Below are 22,304 nucleotides of genomic sequence, written 5' to 3' on the forward strand. Positions count from 1 at the left end.
CTAGAATTCAGGTAAGTTTTCAATGATAAATCTGCAACATTGGGTCTATTGGACAATGAGAGGTCACATGACATAGCCGAGGACCAGAAGCCGCCTGGATTAGCCGACCCATTTTCAGATCATGTATTGGGGTCCTGTTCGGGACTCTTATCCATCAGCTACAGTGGGGAGCAGGTATAAATAAAACCCAAAATGTCAAGGCATTACAGGCCACAGATTTCAATGAGAACTGAGCAATTCTCCACTTCCCTGTACTGGCAGTGAAAGGAAACTGAAACCTTTACTCTGGGAAGGAAGACATGGCTAACCTCCGACTAATGAACATGGCGAGCCTGAAGGTGCTTGGTGTCTAGGATAGGTCACAGACATGAGGTCCTTACACATCATCAATCCATCTACCTGTAAGTCCTGTGCTGGTTAGCGCGGGTGCAGGATATTGCAGCTTCATCCTGTTCACTTGAGCAATGCTCTGCACCGCAGCTACTAAGTGCAGGCAGAAACCAACGGAAACAAAGGGGTAATAAGGCTTGCCCAAATGCTACAAGTCCCTTCAAATAGCTTAAGGGCAGGGGGCCAAGATTTCACCGCTCAGCTCCTGATTCTGGAAAATCTCCACATCCCCATTCACAGGTTGCACATGGTGACATAGCTCGTCCTACACTCAGCTGATGGGTCGTTACAATGGTCTCCAGGAGGTGTGACAACACTGGTAAAGACAAAGGCGCACATTACACCTCCTATACCGGCCCTCTGGACAGTTTTCTTGTGCTCCACCTCCCTGGAAAGGGAACATAGGGGGGGTTGGGCAGTGCTGTGGCCCCTTCAGAAATTTAGCAGAGATGTGAAAATGAAGACTGGTGTTAATAATGCTAATCCTCAAGTGTGTCACCGGAAAATGAACTATACTTGAAACCAATTTTCTAAGTACTTCATCCTGCAGTTTTCACTGTGGCCACTAAACCAAATCAGCAAGTAAAAATTACAGATTCTGTAGGGGTTTACCTTGTAGCAGTCACCTTATTTACATCACAGACTGTATTACAATAGAAGATAACACCTTTACAGTACAGATACCATCACCCCATCCACTACAGTTGGTATTTCAGAAGAAGGGCCACAATAAAGCCTCCACCACCCCACAATTCACACTGAACGGCTCCACACTGGAGAAAACCAACAGCTACACCGACCTGGGGCTGGAGCTCAGCCAATCAGGAAGCTTCAAAGCAGCAATAGAAACCCTGAAAGCAAAAGCCTGCAGAACCTTCTACGCCATCAGAAGACAACTGTACCACCTCAAACCACCGGTGAGGGTCTGGATGAAGATATTTGACGCTGTCATCTCCCCGATCCTTCTCTATGGCAGTGAAGTTTGGGGCCCAGCCACCTACCCAGACCAGTCAAGGTGGGATTCCAGCCCAACAGAGAACTTCCACCTGGAGTTCTGCAAATACCTGCTCCATGTCCATCGCAACACCACCAACATAGCCTGCAGGGCAGAGCTAGGCAGACTCCCCCTATGGCTCACCATACAGAAGAGGGCGCTAGCTTTCCAGGCACACATCCAGGGGAGCGACTCCTACCACCACCAAGCCTGGCTAAGCCACCCAAGCAAACCAGACACTCACCAACCAAACAACAGCCAACCACCAAACCAAAAACACCAACAGATGATAACCAAGGCCGAAATAAAGGCGACCACAGAGGCAAACAGAGAGCGGTACATTGAAGAATGGAGAAACGAAATAAATAACTCCAAGAAACTCACCAATGTGTACCAATCCCTACAAAGGGACTACACCATGGCCACCTACCTGGAGAGAATACGCCACCCCAAGCACAGACAGACCCTGAGCCGATACAGACTGAGCGCCCACAACCTAGAGATAGAGACGGGGCGATACAGGCAGACGTACAAGCCACGGGAGAAGAGACTGTGCCAGCACTGTGACCAGGGGGCCCTAGAAGACCAGACCCACTTCCTGCTACACTGCACCAAATACTCAGCTGTGAGGGCCGTCTACTACCAAAGACTCTCTGCCCACATCCCAGACTGGGAGAAGAGGAAGACTACTTACAGTGTGAGCACATCTCCAACGGGTAGCTTGCTTCATTTCCCTGAAAAAAAAGAAAAAATAAATGGTCAAGATTGAAAGATTTATTTTGATCAAAAGAAAAATTTTCAAGAACTAGAAGTCCCTGTGAGGCCGGGCCCACGATCCTAAACGCTGCGCGATCGCATCAAATGACTAGAAGGACAAATAAACATCATCTTGGATCCTGTCGCAGGAGGGCAGTGCGGGAGTCTTAAATATATTGTTGCTGTGCATTGCTGCAGTCCAGATATGACCACTAGCAGATGGTAGCAGCCATATTGGGAGAATATTAGTAAGTGACTTTACAAGACAACACACACGATATGTACAGACAAAAACTGGCCAAATAGAGGTCTGCAGTACCTGGTCTGGCCACTACAGAGAACAGCGCTGTCTGCTTCCTGCTCCATTCTCACAGAGCACAGCTGATTTGTGGGGGTCTGACATCCAGGACTCCACCAATCTGATATTTTTAGCCTGGAAACCCCCTATAAAATCACTGGCTCCTGCACTAGCTTTTTTGCATAGAGATGAGGTATTCATCTGATTGGCCACCATGTAAAGTCACTGCAGCTTTGTAGGCCATTCACAGCTGCACTTAGAGGAGATGACCAGCGGGTCCTTTTTTAGAGAAGACATCTTCAGATTTCCTGATCTTTATTTTCTCATGTCACTTAACCAAATGATGACAATACTAATGAATGTTAGGGCAGCCTTTTTAGATTCCATAAGGGCCGTTTCATGAGGACCCCCCATTTATATGCCCCAGTGCAGAACATGATCCAGGCCCAATTATAAGGTGTCGTGGTTTACTCCTATGAGAGCGACACACCTTATGGGTCCCCTAAAGCTCCGGGGCCCAGGCGTGACCGCACGCTCTAACAGAACCTATCAGGGCTCATCATAGCACAGGATTTCTCCTATGAGAGTCAAAATGGAAAGCAGCTCATTCTGTATCACACGAGCGCCATATAATACTTCCCCTGCTGGGGGGGTCTCATCAGCGGGACTTGGGGCGATTCTAGAAGGTTTTCTCATACTCCTTATTGTCTTTGTGCCCGTCAGCTGCTTACGCTTCTACCTGCGGCGACCTATTGCATCTGGAGGCCGAGATTCCACTTTGTGCTTAGGCGTGCAGGAACCAGACTGTGCTATGTAACGTCTGTGTAAGTGACTTAACAGATGTCTGAGCAGACGCCCCCACCCCAGAGCCAGGACTGATCCTCTTATGTGAAGGATTCCCCTCCGCAGATCACTTTTCAGATGTGTGCAAAAGGCCAAGGGATTGCACATACACAGCAAGTTCTGGGGCCTGACACATGACCCGCACCTATATGGAAGCTCTTCATAAACACGGCCGCGGGTGAATCACAGGACTATTTAAAGCCGACGCTGCTGACCATTCACATTACGTACAAGACAAAATATGGAAGGCAAGAAGGTTTTTATTGTTTTCATGTAAAATGTCTGCACAAAGATAGCGGCAAAAACACACCTCAACATGAAGGCCAACGTGTGCACACGGTTTTACTTAACCCCCCAAGGCCACACACTGCAGAATCACAATGTCTGGCGCAGCAGAAAAAAACAAAACAAACACCACTGCGTCTTACAGTAAAGTGAATGAGATTTAATATCACTCCCACCTTTCGGGAAAAAACGATGCGGAAAGCGTGGCTAGCTCAAAAACATGCATAAAGGCCCAAGGCTGAGGCCCACGTTGCAGCTTTTTTTGTTGCAGATTTTGCTGCGTTTTTTGGAACCAAAACCAAGAATGGCTGCAAAAGGAATGGGAAATCTAGGAAGTTCTTCTACGTCTAACCTTCTGCTGAATCCACTCCTGGTGTTAGCTAATAAAACTGCAGCAAAATCTGCGGGGCCATAGCCCTCTGTCTCATGGTGGCCTACAATTCTCACATCCCTCTAGGCCTGACAACAGGCAGGGTGGTGGGGTAGGATTACTTCTGTCACCACAGTGCATTTTTCAGTCCATTCCCCCGGTCCCCTCACTCACATTCCCCTCATTTGCAGTCCATGCTATCAGACTTTTCCGCCCACTCTCCTTACGTGTAGCCGTGATCTACCGCCCACCTGGCTCACCCTACCAATTTTTGGACCACTTTGCTTCTTGGCTTCCCCTCTTACTATCCTGGTCTATTCCTACCCTCATCATTGGTGACTAACATCCCTATTGCCCCCCTCACTCCCCGGCTGCCTCAGTTTCTCACTTCTCTTGGTCTTTCACAATGTTCTTCTTCTGCCACACATGTAGGTGGAAACACTATTGATCTCGTCTTCCATCGACGCCTCACAGTTTCTAAATTTTCTAACTCTTCTCTGCTGCTCTCTGACCACAACCTTCTGTCTCTCACCATCAGTGCCCTCTCCCCTTCACAAGATACCCCTACCCAACACACATATAGGAACTTACATGCTATCGACACCCAGCACCTCTCAGATACTCTACAGTCCTCTCTGTCCCCCATCTCCTCAATCTCCTGTCCCAATCTGGCCACCAGTCACTATAATGAAACCCTTAATAATGCATTGGATGAGGTGCCCCCCCCCCCCCCCCTCCACTCGTGAAGTCCCACATAGGAGGCAGCAGCCCTGGCACACGCCACAGACACGATTTCTCCAGCGCTGCTCTAGGTCTGCCGAACGTCTGTGGAGAAAATCGTGTTCACCTGCAGATTTCCTCCACTTCAAATTTATGCTTAAAATATATAGCTCTGCCCTTTACCTCGCCAAACAAGACTATTTCACCGCCCTCATCTCTTCTCTCTCCAGCAACCCTAAAAGGCTTTTTGAAACCTTTCACTCCTTACTCACACCCAAGGTGCAGACGCCATTCACAGACCTTAGTGCTGATGACCTGGCCACGTATTTCCAAGATAACATTGATAAGATCCGTCAGGAAATAACTGCCCAAGCCCCAGGTGGCATTGACTCCCACACCTACCATAGTACTGATCCCCCCTCACCTACCATAGTACTGATCCCCCCTCACCTACCATAGTACTGATCCCCCCTCACCTACCATAGTACTGATCCCCTCACCTACCATAGTACTGATCCCCCCTCACCTACCATAGTACTGATCCCCCCTCACCTACCATAGTACTGATCCCCCCTCACCTACCATAGTACTGATCCCCCCTCACCTACCATAGTACTGATCCCCCCTCACCTACCATAGTACTGATCCCCCCTCACCTACCATAGTACTGATCCCCCCTCACCTACCATAGTACTGATCCCCCCTCACCTACCATAGTACTGATCCCCCCTCACCTACCATAGTACTGATCCCCCCTCACCTACCATAGTACTGATCCCCCCTCACCTACCATAGTACTGACCCCCCCTCACCTACCATAGTACTGATCCCCCCTCACCTACCATAGTACTGATCCCCCCTCACCTACCGTAGTACTGATCCCCCCTCACCTACCATAGTACTGATCCCCTCACCTACCATAGTACTGATCCCCTCACCTACCATAGTACTGATCCCCCCTCACCTACCATAGTACTGATCCCCCCCTCACCTACCATAGTACTGATCCCCCCCTCACCTACCATAGTACTGATCCCCCCTCACCTACCATAGTACTGATCCCCTCACCTACCATAGTACTGATCCCCTCACCTACCATAGTACTGATCCCCCCTCACCTACCATAGTACTGATCCCCCCTCACCTACCATAGTACTGATCCCCTCACCTACCATAGTACTGATCCCCCCTCACCTACCATAGTACTGATCCCCCCCTCACCTACCATAGTACTGATCCCCTCACCTACCATAGTACTGATCCCCCTCACCTACCATAGTACTGATCCCCCTCACCTACCATAGTACTGATCCCCTCACCTACCATAGTACTGATCCCCTCACCTACCATAGTACTGATCCCCTCACCTACCATAGTACTGATCCCCCCTCACCTACCATAGTACTGATCCCCTCACCTACCATAGTACTGATCCCCTCACCTACCATAGTACTGATCCCCCCTCACCTACCATAGTACTGATCCCCCCTCACCTACCATAGTACTGATCCCCCCTCACCTACCATAGTACTGATCCCCCCTCACCTACCATAGTACTGATCCCCTCACCTACCATAGTACTGATCCCCCCTCACCTACCATAGTACTGATCCCCCCCTCACCTACCATAGTACTGATCCCCCCTCACCTACCATAGTACTGATCCCCCCTCACCTACCATAGTACTGATCCCCCCTCACCTACCATAGTACTGATCCCATCACCTACCATAGTACTGATCCCCCCTCACCTACCATAGTACTGATCCCCCCTCACCTACCATAGTACTGATCCCCCCTCACCTACCATAGTACTGATCCCCCCTCACCTACCATAGTACTGATCCCCCCTCACCTACCATAGTACTGATCCCCCCTCACCTACCATAGTACTGATCCCCCCCTCACCTACCATAGTACTGATCCCCCCTCACCTACCATAGTACTGATCCCCCCTCACCTACCATAGTACTGATCCCCCCTCACCTACCATAGTACTGATCCCCCCTCACCTACCATAGTACTGATCCCCCCTCACCTACCATAGTACTGATCCCCTCACCTACCATAGTACTGATCCCCCCTCACCTACCATAGTACTGATCCCCCCTCACCTACCATAGTACTGATCCCCCCTCACCTACCATAGTACTGATCCCCCCTCACCTACCATAGTACTGATCCCCCCTCACCTACCATAGTACTGATCCCCTCACCTACCATAGTACTGATCCCATCACCTACCATAGTACTGATCCCCCCTCACCTACCATAGTACTGATCCCCTCACCTACCATAGTACTGATCCCCCCTCACCTACCATAGTACTGATCCCCTCACCTACCATAGTACTGATCCCATCACCTACCATAGTACTGATCCCCTCACCTACCATAGTACTGATCCCATCACCTACCATAGTACTGATCCCCCCCCACCTACCATAGTACTGATCCCCCCTCACCTACCATAGTACTGATCCCCTCACCTACCATAGTACTGATCCCCCCTCACCTACCATAGTACTGATCCCCCCTCACCTACCATAGTACTGATCCCCTCACCTACCATAGTACTGATCCCCCCTCACCTACCATAGTACTGATCCCCCCTCACCTACCATAGTACTGATCCCCCCCTCACCTACCATAGTACTGATCCCCCCTCACCTACCATAGTACTGATCCCCCCTCACCTACCATAGTACTGATCCCCCCTCACCTACCATAGTACTGATCCCCCCCTCACCTACCATAGTACTGATCCCCTCACCTACCATAGTACTGATCCCCCCTCACCTACCATAGTACTGATCCCCCCACGTACCATAGTACTGATCCCCTCACCTACCATAGTACTGATCCCCCCTCACCTACCATAGTACTGATCCCCCCTCACCTACCATAGTACTGATCCCCTCACCTACCATAGTACTGATCCCCCCTCACCTACCATAGTACTGATCCCATCACCTATCATAGTACTGATCCCCTCACCTCGTGTCACCCCCTCTACCTCAGATTGGGAAATGACTCTTTGTAATGCATCTCTGTCTGTACTTGAACCCTACAAATTGTACAGCACTGCGGAATATGTTGGCGCTATAGAAATAAAATTTATTAATTATTATGAGGTCGGCAATATCAGGCGAGTTGGGTCTGACACCTGGCACAACCATTTAATTGCTGATAATTGCTGGAGCAGGAAGCAGACAGCGCTGTTCTCCATTCAGTGGTCAGATCAGGTTATTGCAGCTCTTTCCCATTCATTTGAAGCTGCAGTAACCTGGTTTGACCACTACACAGAACGGCGCTGTCTGCTTCTTGTTCCATTCTCTGAATACAGATGACCTATCCTTAGTATGTCCCCCCCCAGTACCCCAATGTTTGCTTGAAAGGCCACAAAGCTGTAGAGTAAAACCTCTTTCTTGGTCAGGATTTGATAATGCCCAGAGTTCAGGCAGCATAAACCTCATGTCATATTCTCTTTAAGGCCCGAGTCACATCAGCGTTCAGGCCATTCCGCTCCCCGTCCTGCAAGTAGAACCTTTCTTTCGCATTTTTCGTGCAGAAACCACATGCACACCCATTATAGTCTGTGGGCTGCCTAAGGTAACTGCTTTTTTACGCGGATTAGGTTTCAATTCAGGAAGACACCCCCCCCCCCAATGGAAACCCACACGCAGATGTGAACTGGGCCTAAGCCTGTAGTAATGTGAAGACAAAAGCAATCTACTACCATTACTAGCTGGGGAGTGGAAGGTCCTTGAAGTAATACACGGCTATCTTGGGTTAGAATTTTCTATAGATTTGCAGACACTTCCTCCTTAGATGCTAGAAGTTATGCCAAAGGTTAAAACATGCTGAGGCCTACAAGAAAGCAAAGACTTCTAGCCAGACAACCTGCTACTTAAGGCGGAGGTCAAAGGTTTGGAGTTACTGGTGGAAAGACCTGCTGAGAATTACAATGGCAGTGAAATGGATGGGAATATGGCAAATCCCACAAGACAAGGAGGTTTGTGCTGCAGGTTCAGATTCCACTCTGGTTTCCAACCTGTACAAAGCCCTGTAGGGATGAAACCCACAACCCAAACCAGCCGGTTCCCACAGCAGACGCCACGTGTGGCCATAGCCAAAAGGAGATTTCCTGAATATTCACTGCCTATCCTTCGTATTGCTCAACAACCTAAGATATCAGCGGGGCTCTAACAATTGGCACCTTCTAAACGAGCCACTAGAAGGGCCAGCGGTGCTCGGACAAGCCTTCCCTTTCACCAGGCACAGAGCTGTGCATTCTCTACGTTCCTTCCCATTCCAGTGAATGCAACAGAGTCACATGTAACACCCAGGCATAGCCAGAATGTAAGGTGGCAACAAAGACGATAGCAGTGCCCCAAGCAACATGGCCGCATCATTGAGCGGACTAGTGGGGTGCAAAGAGTTAGACAACCTCCAATATGTTCCTGATTGTCAAAATTCATGTCCTAGAGACCCCCTTAAAACCAGCAGGCGCACAGGCAAGTGTTTAACAGGATTAGAATACTGATGAGCTATCCACACAAGACATTCAATATTAGGACAAGTCTGAACAATGGCAGAGCATATTCCCTATATAAAGCAGATCTGTGAGCGATTCCCATATTCGGGTTCATTTCCATTTGGATCATGGTTTATATATAATAATTAGACCATGATACTGTGCCGTGTCTCCAACATAATGGACACCATGAAAAGCAACAGCGTTTGTAATAGAGGCTCCATATTGATTTCGAGTGCAGCCATAGACATCTGATCAGGGGGCTCCAACCAACAGGACCCCCAACCACCACAGGAGTCCTGCGCATGCACCCTGCCGCCCTTCCAAGTCTATGAGAAGGAAGAAAGGTAACGAGAAGTCTCGCTGAAGCCGCCGTTATTTAATACAGCTACACAATAACACCCAAGCCACGAGAATACTTTTGCATCTGAAATCTGAGGAACGCAGAGAGTCCAATACATAAGAAATGAGCATACGAAAGCTGTGGCGTGCGAGACGTTCAGGGTTCCCCATGCTATTCTTAAGTATCCCTTTCAGAGCAGAGTATCTGTAACACGCGTTATACGGTCAGGGAAGATTCTCCGAGCATGCTGTAATGTCTCCATATTACATAAGGTACAAAAGAGTCTACAAAAACCACAAGATAATCAGCTGGACAATAGCAATGGGCAGAGCGAGATCGTAACCATGATGCAAAGCCCAAGCCACAATAAGAAACCCTGCAAATAAGGATTTGTTCATAGTACGGCTTGACATTGCCTGAAGTACAGATGTGTCGGTACTCACATAGATGAGCGTTACAAAGACATCACTTCTGTCCATACACAGTATAGAATACTGCTCAACATGGCAGACTTACATTGGCTATAGCAAGCAGGAGATTTTACAGAAGGAGCAGCCATGTCGTCTCCAGACATAACCGTAGGAAACACGTGAGAGTGTTGTAAATGTGACATTGGCTGGAGGTTAGCGGCACACCAAGTGCACCAGGAGCTGCGCCATCACATGCCGTGTGCCAAGAGGCTAGTCTGCATAAACACAAACCTTAAAGCCTACCTCCACTCCATAAATGACTATTACAAGAAATCCGTCTGCTTCTCCATTTATAAGGCCTAGTCACTTTTTACATGGAAGTCTATGGAGAGGAGAGAGGGAGGCGGCGGCTGCAAGAAAAGACATACAAATAACTGAAGCGGCTAAACTGGAAGGTCTCGTGCAAATGACTGTGTGCCAGCCGTGGGTTTTAATGGCTGACCCATTCATCTCTATGGCCCCATACACACAAACGTGTATTTTCACAGTCTCCTCTATGAGGCCATGAGCAAAACTCAGGACAAGTCCTATTCCTGTCCGTTCCGGTCAGTGAAGGGGCCACAGAGGCACAGGCAAAACACGGATGCCATCTGTGCCAATTAATCATGGCCTGGCAACATGCGTGTGGTGGTTGGCATGTCACCTTAGTGAAAGAGCCCTTCTAACACTGCAAAATAAGGATTGCACCACTCAGAATGCAGCGACACCAACAGCTGCCTCCTCCATAGACTTCTGGATGAAGCAGAGTACGGATTCTCTTGGAGGAAGATGAGAAGAGCACTCTAAGGGCCCATTCCCAAGAAGTAACGAGGTGCTCATTCTGACATGTAAACACGTGTCAGAGTGAGCACTTCAAAACAGAATCCCATCGACGTCAATGGGTGCCGTCTTATGCGCGCTGCACATTGAACTCAATGGGTTAAAAAGCCTCCTATTGATTTCAATGTGTAGCGCGTGTAAGACGGCACCCATTGAAGTCAATGGGATTCTGTTTTGAAGCGCTCACTCAGACGTGTTTACGTGTCAGAATGAGCGCCATGTTACTTCGTGAGAACGAGCCCTAAATGTGGAGAAGGAAACAGATTTTCTTAAGATATATTACAAAGTTTCTTATCTACACCTGTGCTATTCAGTCACGGAAACTGGTTTTATAATTGGAGGCGCACTTTAAATTGCACAAACAGTATGTGGAAACCTCGCGAAGTGCCTGAAGTAAGGAGTTTACTGTGTGGGTGGATGAGGAGCCGTAAGAGGAGACAAAATAAGCCCAAAGAAAGAAAACCTTAGGCTGGGACATTGTCTGTATTTAGTGTAAAAGTCAAACAAGTGAGAACGGTCGTCAGAAGAAGACTTGGGTTACAGGCTCGGCCAGCGGGGACCAGCAGGGTGACAGAGAGCGGCCCACAATCCATCTTGTCACTGGGGATAATGCAATGTACTAAACTTACTCACATTTCTAAAAGATTTTGGCAATAAAAGAGAAAAAAAAAAAAAAGTTAACCCTTATTGTTTAAATAAAAATAAGCCTGAAAATGGGGATATTGCCTTCACAGTACCTCTAATTGTGACGGATTCGGCCTTACCCCTCCCCCTCTTTTCTTCTAGCTTTGATTCATATGTAATCGATGATGTGATTGAGGGCGTTTCCCCCGTACCCCAATACCGATGTTGTGAGATTTGGTTTCTACATGTAATTTACTCTTTTCTTTATGCCGTCATGTACTTCTATGTTCTTATGGAAAATATGAATAAAATTTGAATAAAAAAAAATAAAATCTGGATATTTCCAATGACATCCCTTGTAAAGCATCTTATGTTCTCAGCGTTCCTTCACACAGTCTGCGGCTCCATTGGGCAAAGTTTATTGTTACCGTCCTGCAGGTGGGAGGAGAGAAAATAAACTGCAGCCTGTGTGAACAGCGCAGAGGAAGCGTGCCACCAACGCACACGACTGACGGAACAGCACGCTCAATCTAAGACTGCAGCATTATATGGCCAAATATGGGGGCAGCAAAAATAAAGAAGGGAGGGGGCTTGTAGTATGTGAGAACACAGCTAAAAGCAACAGGCAATCTCCAGCGGAGAGAACATTAAACTATCCCAAGAGGACTAAAGGGGGACAAAACCTAAAGTGCAAGAGGGACAAACATTAAAAACTGCGGCTACTATGCTGGTCTTACTCTGTGGTCCTCGGAGGTCCAGGCGGCAGACACCGGAATATATAAAGTATTACCTAAGGCTAGGTTCACACCTGTAGGAGACTCTGCCCAAAACCAGCCGAGAGCAGAGCACTGGACGTTCCACCATAGTCTATGAGGTCTGCTGGTAACCGCTTCTTTAGCGGACAGGCTCCCAACAAAAAACCAGGTCAGACACTTCTCTCCTGTTCTGTGGATGGGGCAGAAGTGTCTTAAATGGGACAACCAATTTAAAGGGATTCCCACAAATACGACCATTTAGATTTGTGGCCAATGAAGCTAAAAAAAAAAAAAAAAAAAAATCTTGCAAAGTGACAGATTTTCTCTGCACATCTTAGTGGTGACATCTGCTGTCCTGATCGCTTGCCAACGGATATGACCAAGAATGCCGGAACTTTCCACCACTTGTCAGAAACCCAGCAATGATGTCCTTATTGTGGTCGGGTTATCTTCTCATACATGTAGTGTCCTCCTGATAACCTGACCACAATAAGGACATCATGGCTGGTTATCAGGAGAGGACACTACATGTATGAGAAGATAACCTGACCACAATAAGGACATCATGGCTGGTTATCAGGAGAGGACACTACATGTATGAGAAGATAACCTGACCACAATAAGGACATCATGGCTGGTTATCAAGAGGACACTACATGTATGAGAAGATAACCCGACCACAATAAGGACATCATGGCTGGTTATCAGGAGGACACTACATGTATGAGAAGATAACCCGACCACAATAAGGACATCATGGCTGGTTATCAGGAGGACACTACATGTATGAGAAGATAACCCGACCACAATAAGGACATCATGGCTGGTTATCAGGAGGACACTACATGTATGAGAAGATAACCCGACCACAATAAGGACATCATGGCTGGTTATCAGGAGGACACTACATGTATGAGAAGATAACCCGACCACAATAAGGACATCATGGCTGGTTATCAGGAGGACACTACATGTATGAGAAGATAACCTGACCACAATAAGGACATCATGGCTGGTTATCAGGAGGGGACACTACATGTATGAGAAGATAACCCGACCACAATAAGGACATCATGGCTGGTTATCAGGAGGGGACACTACATGTATGAGAAGATAACCCGACCACAATAAGGACATCATGGCTGGTTATCAGGAGGGGACACTACATGTATGAGAAGATAACCTGACCACAATAAGGACATCATGGCTGGTTATCAGGAGGGGACACTACATGTATGAGAAGATAACCTGACCACAATAAGGACATCATGGCTGGTTATCAGGAAAGGACACTACATGTATGAGAAGATAACCCGACCACAATAAGGACATCATGGCTGGTTATCAGGAGGACACTACATGTATGAGAAGATAACCTGGACACAATAAGGACATCATGGCTGGTTATCAGGAAAGGACACTACATGTATGAGAAGATAACCCGACCACAATAAGGACATCATGGCTGGTTATCAGGAGGACACTACATGTATGAGAAGATAACCCGACCACAATAAGGACATCATGGCTGGTTATCAGGAGAGGACACTACATGTATGAGAAGATAACCTGACCACAATAAGGACATCATGGCTGGTTATCAGGAGGGGACACTACATGTATGAGAAGATAACCCGACCACAATAAGGACATCATGGCTGGTTATCAGGAGGGGACACTACATGTATGAGAAGATAACCTGACCACAATAAGGACATCATGGCTGGTTATCAGGAGGGGACACTACATGTATGAGAAGATAACCCGACCACAATAAGGACATCATGGCTGGTTATCAGGAGGACACTACATGTATGAGAAGATAACCCGACCACAATAAGGACATCATGGCTGGTTATCAGGAGGACACTACATGTATGAGAAGATAACCTGACCACAATAAGGACATCATGGCTGGTTATCAGGAGAGGACACTACATGTATGAGAAGATAATACAAAGAAGTCATAGCTGGGTTTCAGGTTATAGAAAGTTCACACATTCATGGTTGTATCTATTGGTAACCATCCAGGACAAGAGAGGTCACCACTAAGATGGTTACAAAAAAATCTATAAAAGGTCTGTAAAATTTAATTTATATTTGCACAAAAATAAAAACAAATTAAATTAAATATATATATATATATATATATATATATATACACATACATACACACACACACACACACACACACACACAGTGTTGGCCAAAAGTATTGCCCTCCCCTGCAATTCTGTCAGATAATCCTCGTGTTCTTCCAGATAATGATTACAGTCACAAATTCTTTGGTATTTTCTTCATTTAATTTGTCTTCAATGGAAAACCACAAAGAGAATTGTCAAAAAGCCAAATTGGATACAATTCCACAGCAAACATAAAAAAGGGGGTGGACAAAAGTATTGGCACGGTTTGAAAAATCATGTGATGCTTCTCTAATTTGTGTAATTAACAGCACCTGTTACTTACCTGAGGCACCTAACAGGTGGTGGCAATAACTAAATCACACTTGCAGCCAGTTGAAATGGATTAAAGTTGACTCCACCTCTGTCCTGTGTCCTTGTGTGACCACATTGAGCATGGAGAAAAGAAAGAAGACCAAAGAACTGTCTGAGGACTTGAGAAGCAAAATTGTGAGGAAGCATGAGCAATCTCAAGGCTACAAGTCCATCTCCAAAGCCCTGAATGTTCCTGTGTCTACCGTGCGCAGTGTCATCCAGAAGTGTAAAGCCCATGGCCCTGTGGCTAACCTCCCTAGATGTGGATGCAAAAGAAACATTGACCAGAGATTTCACCGCAAGATTGTGCAGATGGCGGATAAAGAACCTCGACTAACATCCAAACAAGTCCAAGCTGCCCTGCAGTGCGAGGGTACAACAGTGTCACCCCGTACTATCCAGCGTCAGCGTCTGAATGAGAAGGGACTGTATGGTAGGAGACCCAGGAAGACCCCACTTCTTACCCACAGACAGAAGCCAGGCTGGAGTTTGCCAAAACTTACCCGAGAAAGCCAAAACCGTTCTGGAAGAATGTTCTCTGGTCAGAGGAGACAAAAGTAGGAGAAGGCCTCAACATAGAGATTACAGGAAAAAAGAGAAGAAGACGCCCCCTACAGTCAGACAGGGCGGAGGTCCCTGATGGTTTGGGGTTGCTTTGCTGCCTCTGGCACTGGACTGCTTGACCGTGTGCATGGCATTATGAAGTCTGAAGACGAACAACACATTGTGCAGCATCATGTAGGGCCCAGTGTGAGAAAGCGGGGTCTCCCTCAGAGGTCAGGGCTCTTCCAGCAGGACAAGGACCCAAAACACACTTCAGGTCAGCACTAGAAAATGGTGGTGAGAGAAAGCCCTGGAGACTTGTAAAGTGGCAGCAATGAGTCCAGCCCTGAATCCCATAGAACACCTGTGGGGGAGGAGAGATCTCTTGGGGGCAGTTTGGAGAAGGCCCCCTTCACATCTCAGGGGGGACCGCGAGCAGTTTGCCACAGAAGAAGGGTCTAAGATTCCAGCAGAGCCTTGTAAGAAACTCATTGCTGGTTAGCGGAAGCGGTTGTGCGCAGTTATTGTGTCTAAAGGTTGTGCTACCAAGTATTAGGCTGAGGGCGCCAATACTTCTGTCCGCACCAGTTCTGGAGTTTTTGGTAAAATGATCAATGATGTGACTTTTTTTTTTTCATTCTCTTTTGTGTTTTTTCATTGCAAGCAAAATAAATGAAGATATTACCAAAGAGTTTGTGCTTGTAATCATTATCTGGGGGACAGCGAGGATTATCTGACAGGACTGCAGGGGGCGATACTTATACTGTATATACCCTGTGTCACTTATATACTATATAAGAGTCTGTGCTGTGTAATCATTATCTGGGGGACAGCGAGGATTATCTGACAGGACTGCAGGGGGCGATACTTATACTGTATATACCCTGTGTCACTTATATACTATATAAGAGTCTGTGCTGTGTAATCATTATCTGGGGGACAGCGAGGATTATCTGACAGGACTGCAGGGGGCGATACTTATACTGTATATACCCTGTGTCACTTATATACTATATAAGAGTCTGTTCTGTGTAATCATTATCTGGGGGACAGCGAGGATTATCTGACAGAACTGCAATACTTTTGGCCAACACTGTAATAAAGCGAGTTTTTGGAACAACCCCTTTAAAGGCGAGTGGCTCTTTAATGGTGCCCAGCCCTGTATGAGGTAACCTACCTTGTGGACTTATCACTTCAGACATCGAGAGCGCCTGACACTAAGCGAGCGCCGGCCGTAACCTTACATCCACTCGTACAGGTTTCCTGTCAGACTTGTCAGGGATTTAGCGGTGGCCTCGTAGACTTTACCTCATACATAGCAAAGTGTCAAATTCTGAGAAAGTCGCCTCATAAATTGTAATGCTATAATGACGGGTCAGATTCCATAGAGGACAATATGTGGATGAAACCTGGGAACCTCAACCACATTGTTAGTAGTGACATACACTGCAGATATCCCTGCACGCAGACCTACCCCGAGGCCAAGGCACCATCTTGTGGAAAAGCTGCACTTTTTGGTTGCAGATCTTTCTGTGCCAGGAGCAGAAAAAAAAAAAAAAAAAAACTTTGACAATGTGTGACCTGAGCGTCGTCTTGTCTGGATACACCTTACATTACAATTCAGATTATAGCTTCAGGAGAGGGGGAGGGTAACACTTACCTATAGACATATCTTTAGAGGCTGCGCTATATACACACACACACACTACATACTATATACACACACACACACACACACACACACACACACACACACTACATACTATATACACACACACACACACACACACACACACACTATAAACACACACACCATACTATACATCACAAGCAGTTTAACCACAGTCTGTGAATATACAATGTCCGTCCATAACCCCAGGCAGTCAAGCAAGGGGGCAGCGAGCACTTCTATACGCAGATCTGAGCAGCGCACCGAAATGGAGAGAGACGGATTATAACCAATGGTCCAAATCTGACATTAGAACCAAAGACATAATTGGGTCACCATTACAGTCAATGGGAGACAGTGTGCAGTGAAGGAACGTATAGGATGTCATGTCAGCAAGTAATACAGTGCAAGTATGGGAGAGCCTATATATATATATATATATATATATATATATATATATATATATATATATATATATATATATATATATATATATTAGTGGACATCTATTAGTCTATCCATCAGTATACATATATCTCAAATCAAATAGGGTTTATTGGCACGTCCGAATGGATATTTGGTATCAGTCCATGGAGTCTCATCTTCCTCTTAGTTGGTGACCGCTATATGGGGAGGTGGTTTGGGGTATATCTATATATCAGTATACATATCTCTCATATATTATATATATATATATATATTTTAGTATACATATTAGTGGACGTATATAAATCAGTATACATATTAGTGGGAAGCGCAATAAATAGTTCTCTGTTGGGCTGGAATCCCACCTTGACTGGTCTGGGTAGGTGGCTGGGCCCCAAACCTCGCTGCCATAGAGAAGGATCGGGGTGATGACTGCGTCAAATATCTTCAGCCAGACCCTCACCGGTGGTTTGAGGTGGTACAGTTGTCTTCTGATGGCGTAGAAGGTTCTGCAGGCTTTTGCTTTCAGGGTTTCTATTGCTGCTTTGAAGCTTCCTGATTGGCTGAGCTCCAGCCCCAGGTAGGTGTAGCTGTTGGTTTTCTCCAGTGTGGAGCCGTTCAGTGTGAATTGTGGGGTGGTGGAGGCTTTATTGTGGCCCTTCTTCTGAAATACCATGACTTTGGTCTTCTTCTGGTTGATGGGTAGGGCCCATGTGGTGCTGAATTTTTCCAGCACTGACAGGCTTTCTTGGAGGTCTTTCTCGGTGGGGGCCAGGAGTAGGAGGTCATCGGCGTATAGCAGGAACTTCACCTCTCGATTGTTCAGGGTGAGGCCTGGAGTTGGTGAGGCCTCCAGGGCTGTAGCCAGTTCATTGATATAGATGTTGAAGAGCGTTGGGCTCAGGCTACAGCCTTGTCTGACCCCTCGGGCCTGTTGGAAGTATGCGGTCCTTTTCCCATTCACCTTCACACTGCACTGGTTTCCGGTGTAGGAGCTCTTGATGACGTCGTACGTTCTTCCTCCTATTCCACTCTCTAGGAGTTTTAGAAGTAGGCCTGGGTGCCATACTGAGTCGAACGCCTTCTTAAAGTCCACGAAGCAGGCGAATATCTTGCCTCTTCTGGTGTTGTGGACGTGCGTCTTGATGAGGCTGTGCAGGGTGTAGATATGGTCTGTGGTGCGGTGGTTTGGCATGAACCCTGCTTGGCTCTTGCTGAGGACCCCGTGTTGTGTGAGGAAGGTGAGGATTCTGTTATTGATGATGCTGTTGAACAGTTTCCCCAGCGTGCTGCTGACGCAGATCCCTCTGTAGTTGTTGGGGTCATATTGGTCCCCATTCTTGTAGATGGGGGTTATGAGCCCTTTGTTCCAGTCTTCGGGGAAGTGTCCAGCATTGAGCACGAGGGTGAATAGCTTTGCCAGTGCCGCGTGTATTGCTGGAGGGCTGTATTTGATCATCTCTGGTAGGATGCCGTCAGGGCCACTGGCCTTTTTGCCTTTCAGCACGGCAATTCTTTCCTGTATATCTTTTATGGTGATTGGTGAGTCCAGAGGGTTCTGGAAGTCTTTGATGACTTTCTCCATGTCCCTCAGTTTGGTGATTATCTGTTGCTGTTCTGGAGTTAGTTCTTCTTCTGGGATGTTTTTGTAGAGACCTCTGAAGTAGTTGAGCCAGATATTGCCATTTTGGATGTGGAGAGAGTTTTTCTTGGGCTTTGTGCCCATGTGGTGCCAGGTCTCCCAGAATGAGTATATCAGTATACATATTAGTGGACGTATAGTATGGTGTTCTAGGATGGGAACAGACAGCAAGCCAAGCAAAAAAGATAAATAGTCATTATAAGGCCACGTTCACACTTTGTGAATATATATATATATATATATATATATATATATATATATATATATATACACACACACACACACACACACATACGTCACAAGGCTTTGGTGGATCCATCACGACATAACCCGCTGATCTACAATAGGGCCTGGAGCGCTCTCATTGTATCAAATATTAATTTGGGGAAGACAGCAGCATATGTAATGGTATTCTTCCCCATCTTGTAAAATAGCTGGTGGAGACTCCTAAAGGCAACTTGGACAGAGACTAAGAGCGGCCCCGCACACTAAGGGATTTTCTGGTTTGAGGGCCTATTCTAAGTCTGGCTCCTGGTATAGCGTCCCCACCAGTCAGCAGACAGCGCTGTTCTCTGTAGTGCCTGAACTGAGTCACTGCAGCTTAGATCCCATTTTGCAGGTCCCCTGCCAAGGCCAGATATCAGTGCACAGCCACGGCCACAATCCTTACTTTAGAAGAGCAACGTGCACTTCTATCACAACTGACAGAGATGCTCATTGTGGTCACCGGCATCCTAGGGGCGAGTGGTGGGCTGCATTCATTACTAGGCTCTAACACTGGCACTTGGGGAAATAGGGAGCAGTGATGAATGCAGCTCCCCATCCCATGGCGCCTGGGACTACAATCAGTAGTGACAGCAGCGCTCACCCTGCTTCTAAAGTAAGGATGCAGCATGTAATATAGACTAAAGGTTCTTAGCCATGGCGGGGTCTGCATGCTGCAGGTTGAGAACCATTGTCTGCAGTTTCTATGTGACAGGTTCTAAAGAGGCCTGAAAATGGAAGATCTTAATACTACATGGGTTACACAAGAGGATAGACAGCAATAAACAGTATACAAAAGGGGCGACCCAATGATGAGAAGTGTAGAGGCCGCTCCATCTGCTGCGCACATCCAGCCTTGTTTGTGTAGGGAAATGTGAGCGCGCTGACCTTGGGATTATCCCGGCAATGTAAACAGTGTAGGAAGCGGCAGAGCCCGAGCCTTGGGATGTTTGTGCTTACCATTCATACACACTGGAAAGGTGTGCGAGATAACAATGGCCGCCACTAATTGTTTCCTGGCAGGACGCCATGAGCACAAGTATGGCCACAGCTCTGTTTCCATTCTGTTCCTAGATATTCTACCTAGGAAACTGAGCATGAAAGCGCAGAGCCGAGCCAACTAGTAATGTGGGAAACCCATCACACCTGAGCGCCCAGAATAACCTGGAACGTGGGCTGCAGATGGACGCTGGACGGGCGCAGTCTCTAGACCAGGGAACATTGATATCTGACTGGCTGCTACAAGTTCAACGTTTTCAATGCAATAGCTTTAAAGGGATTCTACCATTAAAACCGTTTTTTTTTTTTTTTTTTGTGGGTAAGACGTCGGAGTAGCCTTTAGAAAGGCTATTCGTCTCTTACCTTTAGACGTGGTCTCCGCTGCGCCATTCCTTAGAAATACCGTTTTTTTTACCGATATGCAAATGAGTTCTTTCGCAGCGATGGGGCGTCCCCACCGCTGCCAGAGAACTGTCTCCAGAGCCGCCTCCTTTGTCCGCAGAGTCATCTTCAATGTCTTCTTCCGGCGCAGGCTCATAACTTCTAGCAGAGCAGACTGGGCAGGCGCACAGGCCACGGGAAAATGGCCGTTAACAATACTGTGCAAGCGGCCATTATCCCGTGACCTGTGCGCCTGGTCTGCCCAAGGACTAGAAGTTACAAGCCTGCGCCAGAAGAAGACATTGAAGATGACTCTGCGGACAAAGAAGGAGGCGGCGCATGGAGACACTTCTCTGGCAGCGGCGAGGACATCCCCATCGCTGCGAGAGAACTCCTTTGCGTACCGTAAAAAACGGTATTTCTAAGGAACGGCGCAGCGGAGATCACATCTAATGGTAAGAGACGAATAGCCTTTCTAAAGGCTACTCCGACGTCTTACCCACAATCCCTTTAAGGACACAACCAAAGCCCCAACTACTCATGGCGGCCTATAGGTGCACAACCACGCCAGTAAAACAAGGGCAGAAATGTAATAGTTCTCCCCCAATGCAACCACACAACATTAAGTAGATTGTTGTCCCATCTACCTCTACGTCAATAAATGCCAACCACACACTGGGGCAGATCATATGCCAAGCCCCTAAATAAAGGTCCCAACTGGAGAAGAAGAGATTAATGAAGAGGCTGCGGCATACATCTGTTGGATATCCTTGCATGGTAATCTACACCAATGTGGATGGCAGGGGAAGGGGCTTGTACCGAAGCTGCACCTCAATATTATCCCGGCAGAGAGAGAATGATGAATTTCCCAATTATGTAGGGTGGCAGAACATTGCCAGTACTTACCCATATCTTACTAATATTATACATGTGACAGTTTGGATGTTTGTTCCTCAATCACATAAACCACTGAGCGGATTTGGATGAGATTTGTCCCATAGATACTCTGTAACCTGGAGTAACACATCGGCTACTTTGTATCCAGGTAAATAACATGGCTTCACTACTGTTCTGGATTGATGGTCACATACTATATTACATGTCCCATAGATACTCTGTAACCTGGAGTAACACATCGGCTACTTTGTATCCAGGTAAATAACATGGCTTCACTACTGTTCTGGATTGATGGTCACATACTATATTACATGTCCCATAGATACTCTGTAACCTGGAGTAACACATCGGCTACTTTGTATCCAGGTAAATAACATGGCTTCACTACTGTTCTGGATTGATGGTCACATACTATATTACATGTCCCATAGATACTCTGTAACCTGGAGTAACACATCGGCTACTTTGTATCCCGGTAAATGACATGGCTTCACTACTGTTCTGGATTTATGGTCACATACTATATTACATGTCCCATAGATACTCTGTAACCTGGAGTAACACATCGGCTACTTTGTATCCAGGTAAATAACATGGCTTCACTACTGTTCTGGATTGATGGTCACATACTATATTACACTGCTCCTGCAGCCGCTTATCTCAGGTCCCAGGTCTGTTATCTCTATGTAACACTCAGCTAACCCCCAGTCCATTGTGTACAAGCATCTGCATATTATCTGATCTGCTCCAGGCAGTGCTGACACACTGGAGGGGAAAACACCTTTA

General features: G+C 46.9%; 1 protein-coding gene across 1 annotated transcript in view; it reads right to left on the bottom strand.

Annotated features, from left to right (window-relative positions):
• The window catches only part of PPP3R1 (protein phosphatase 3 regulatory subunit B, alpha), a 58,851-nt gene that overhangs the window by 19,325 nt on the left and 17,222 nt on the right, over window positions 1–22,304 (bottom strand). The window contains exon 2 of the mRNA XM_075261937.1: window positions 2,079–2,118. Coding sequence (XP_075118038.1) covers window positions 2,079–2,118 — 40 coding nt within the window. The remainder of the gene's footprint in view (window positions 1–2,078; window positions 2,119–22,304) is intronic.

This window comes from Leptodactylus fuscus, unplaced genomic scaffold (genome assembly GCF_031893055.1).
Source record: "Leptodactylus fuscus isolate aLepFus1 unplaced genomic scaffold, aLepFus1.hap2 HAP2_SCAFFOLD_66, whole genome shotgun sequence".
NCBI lineage: Eukaryota > Metazoa > Chordata > Amphibia > Anura > Leptodactylidae > Leptodactylus > Leptodactylus fuscus.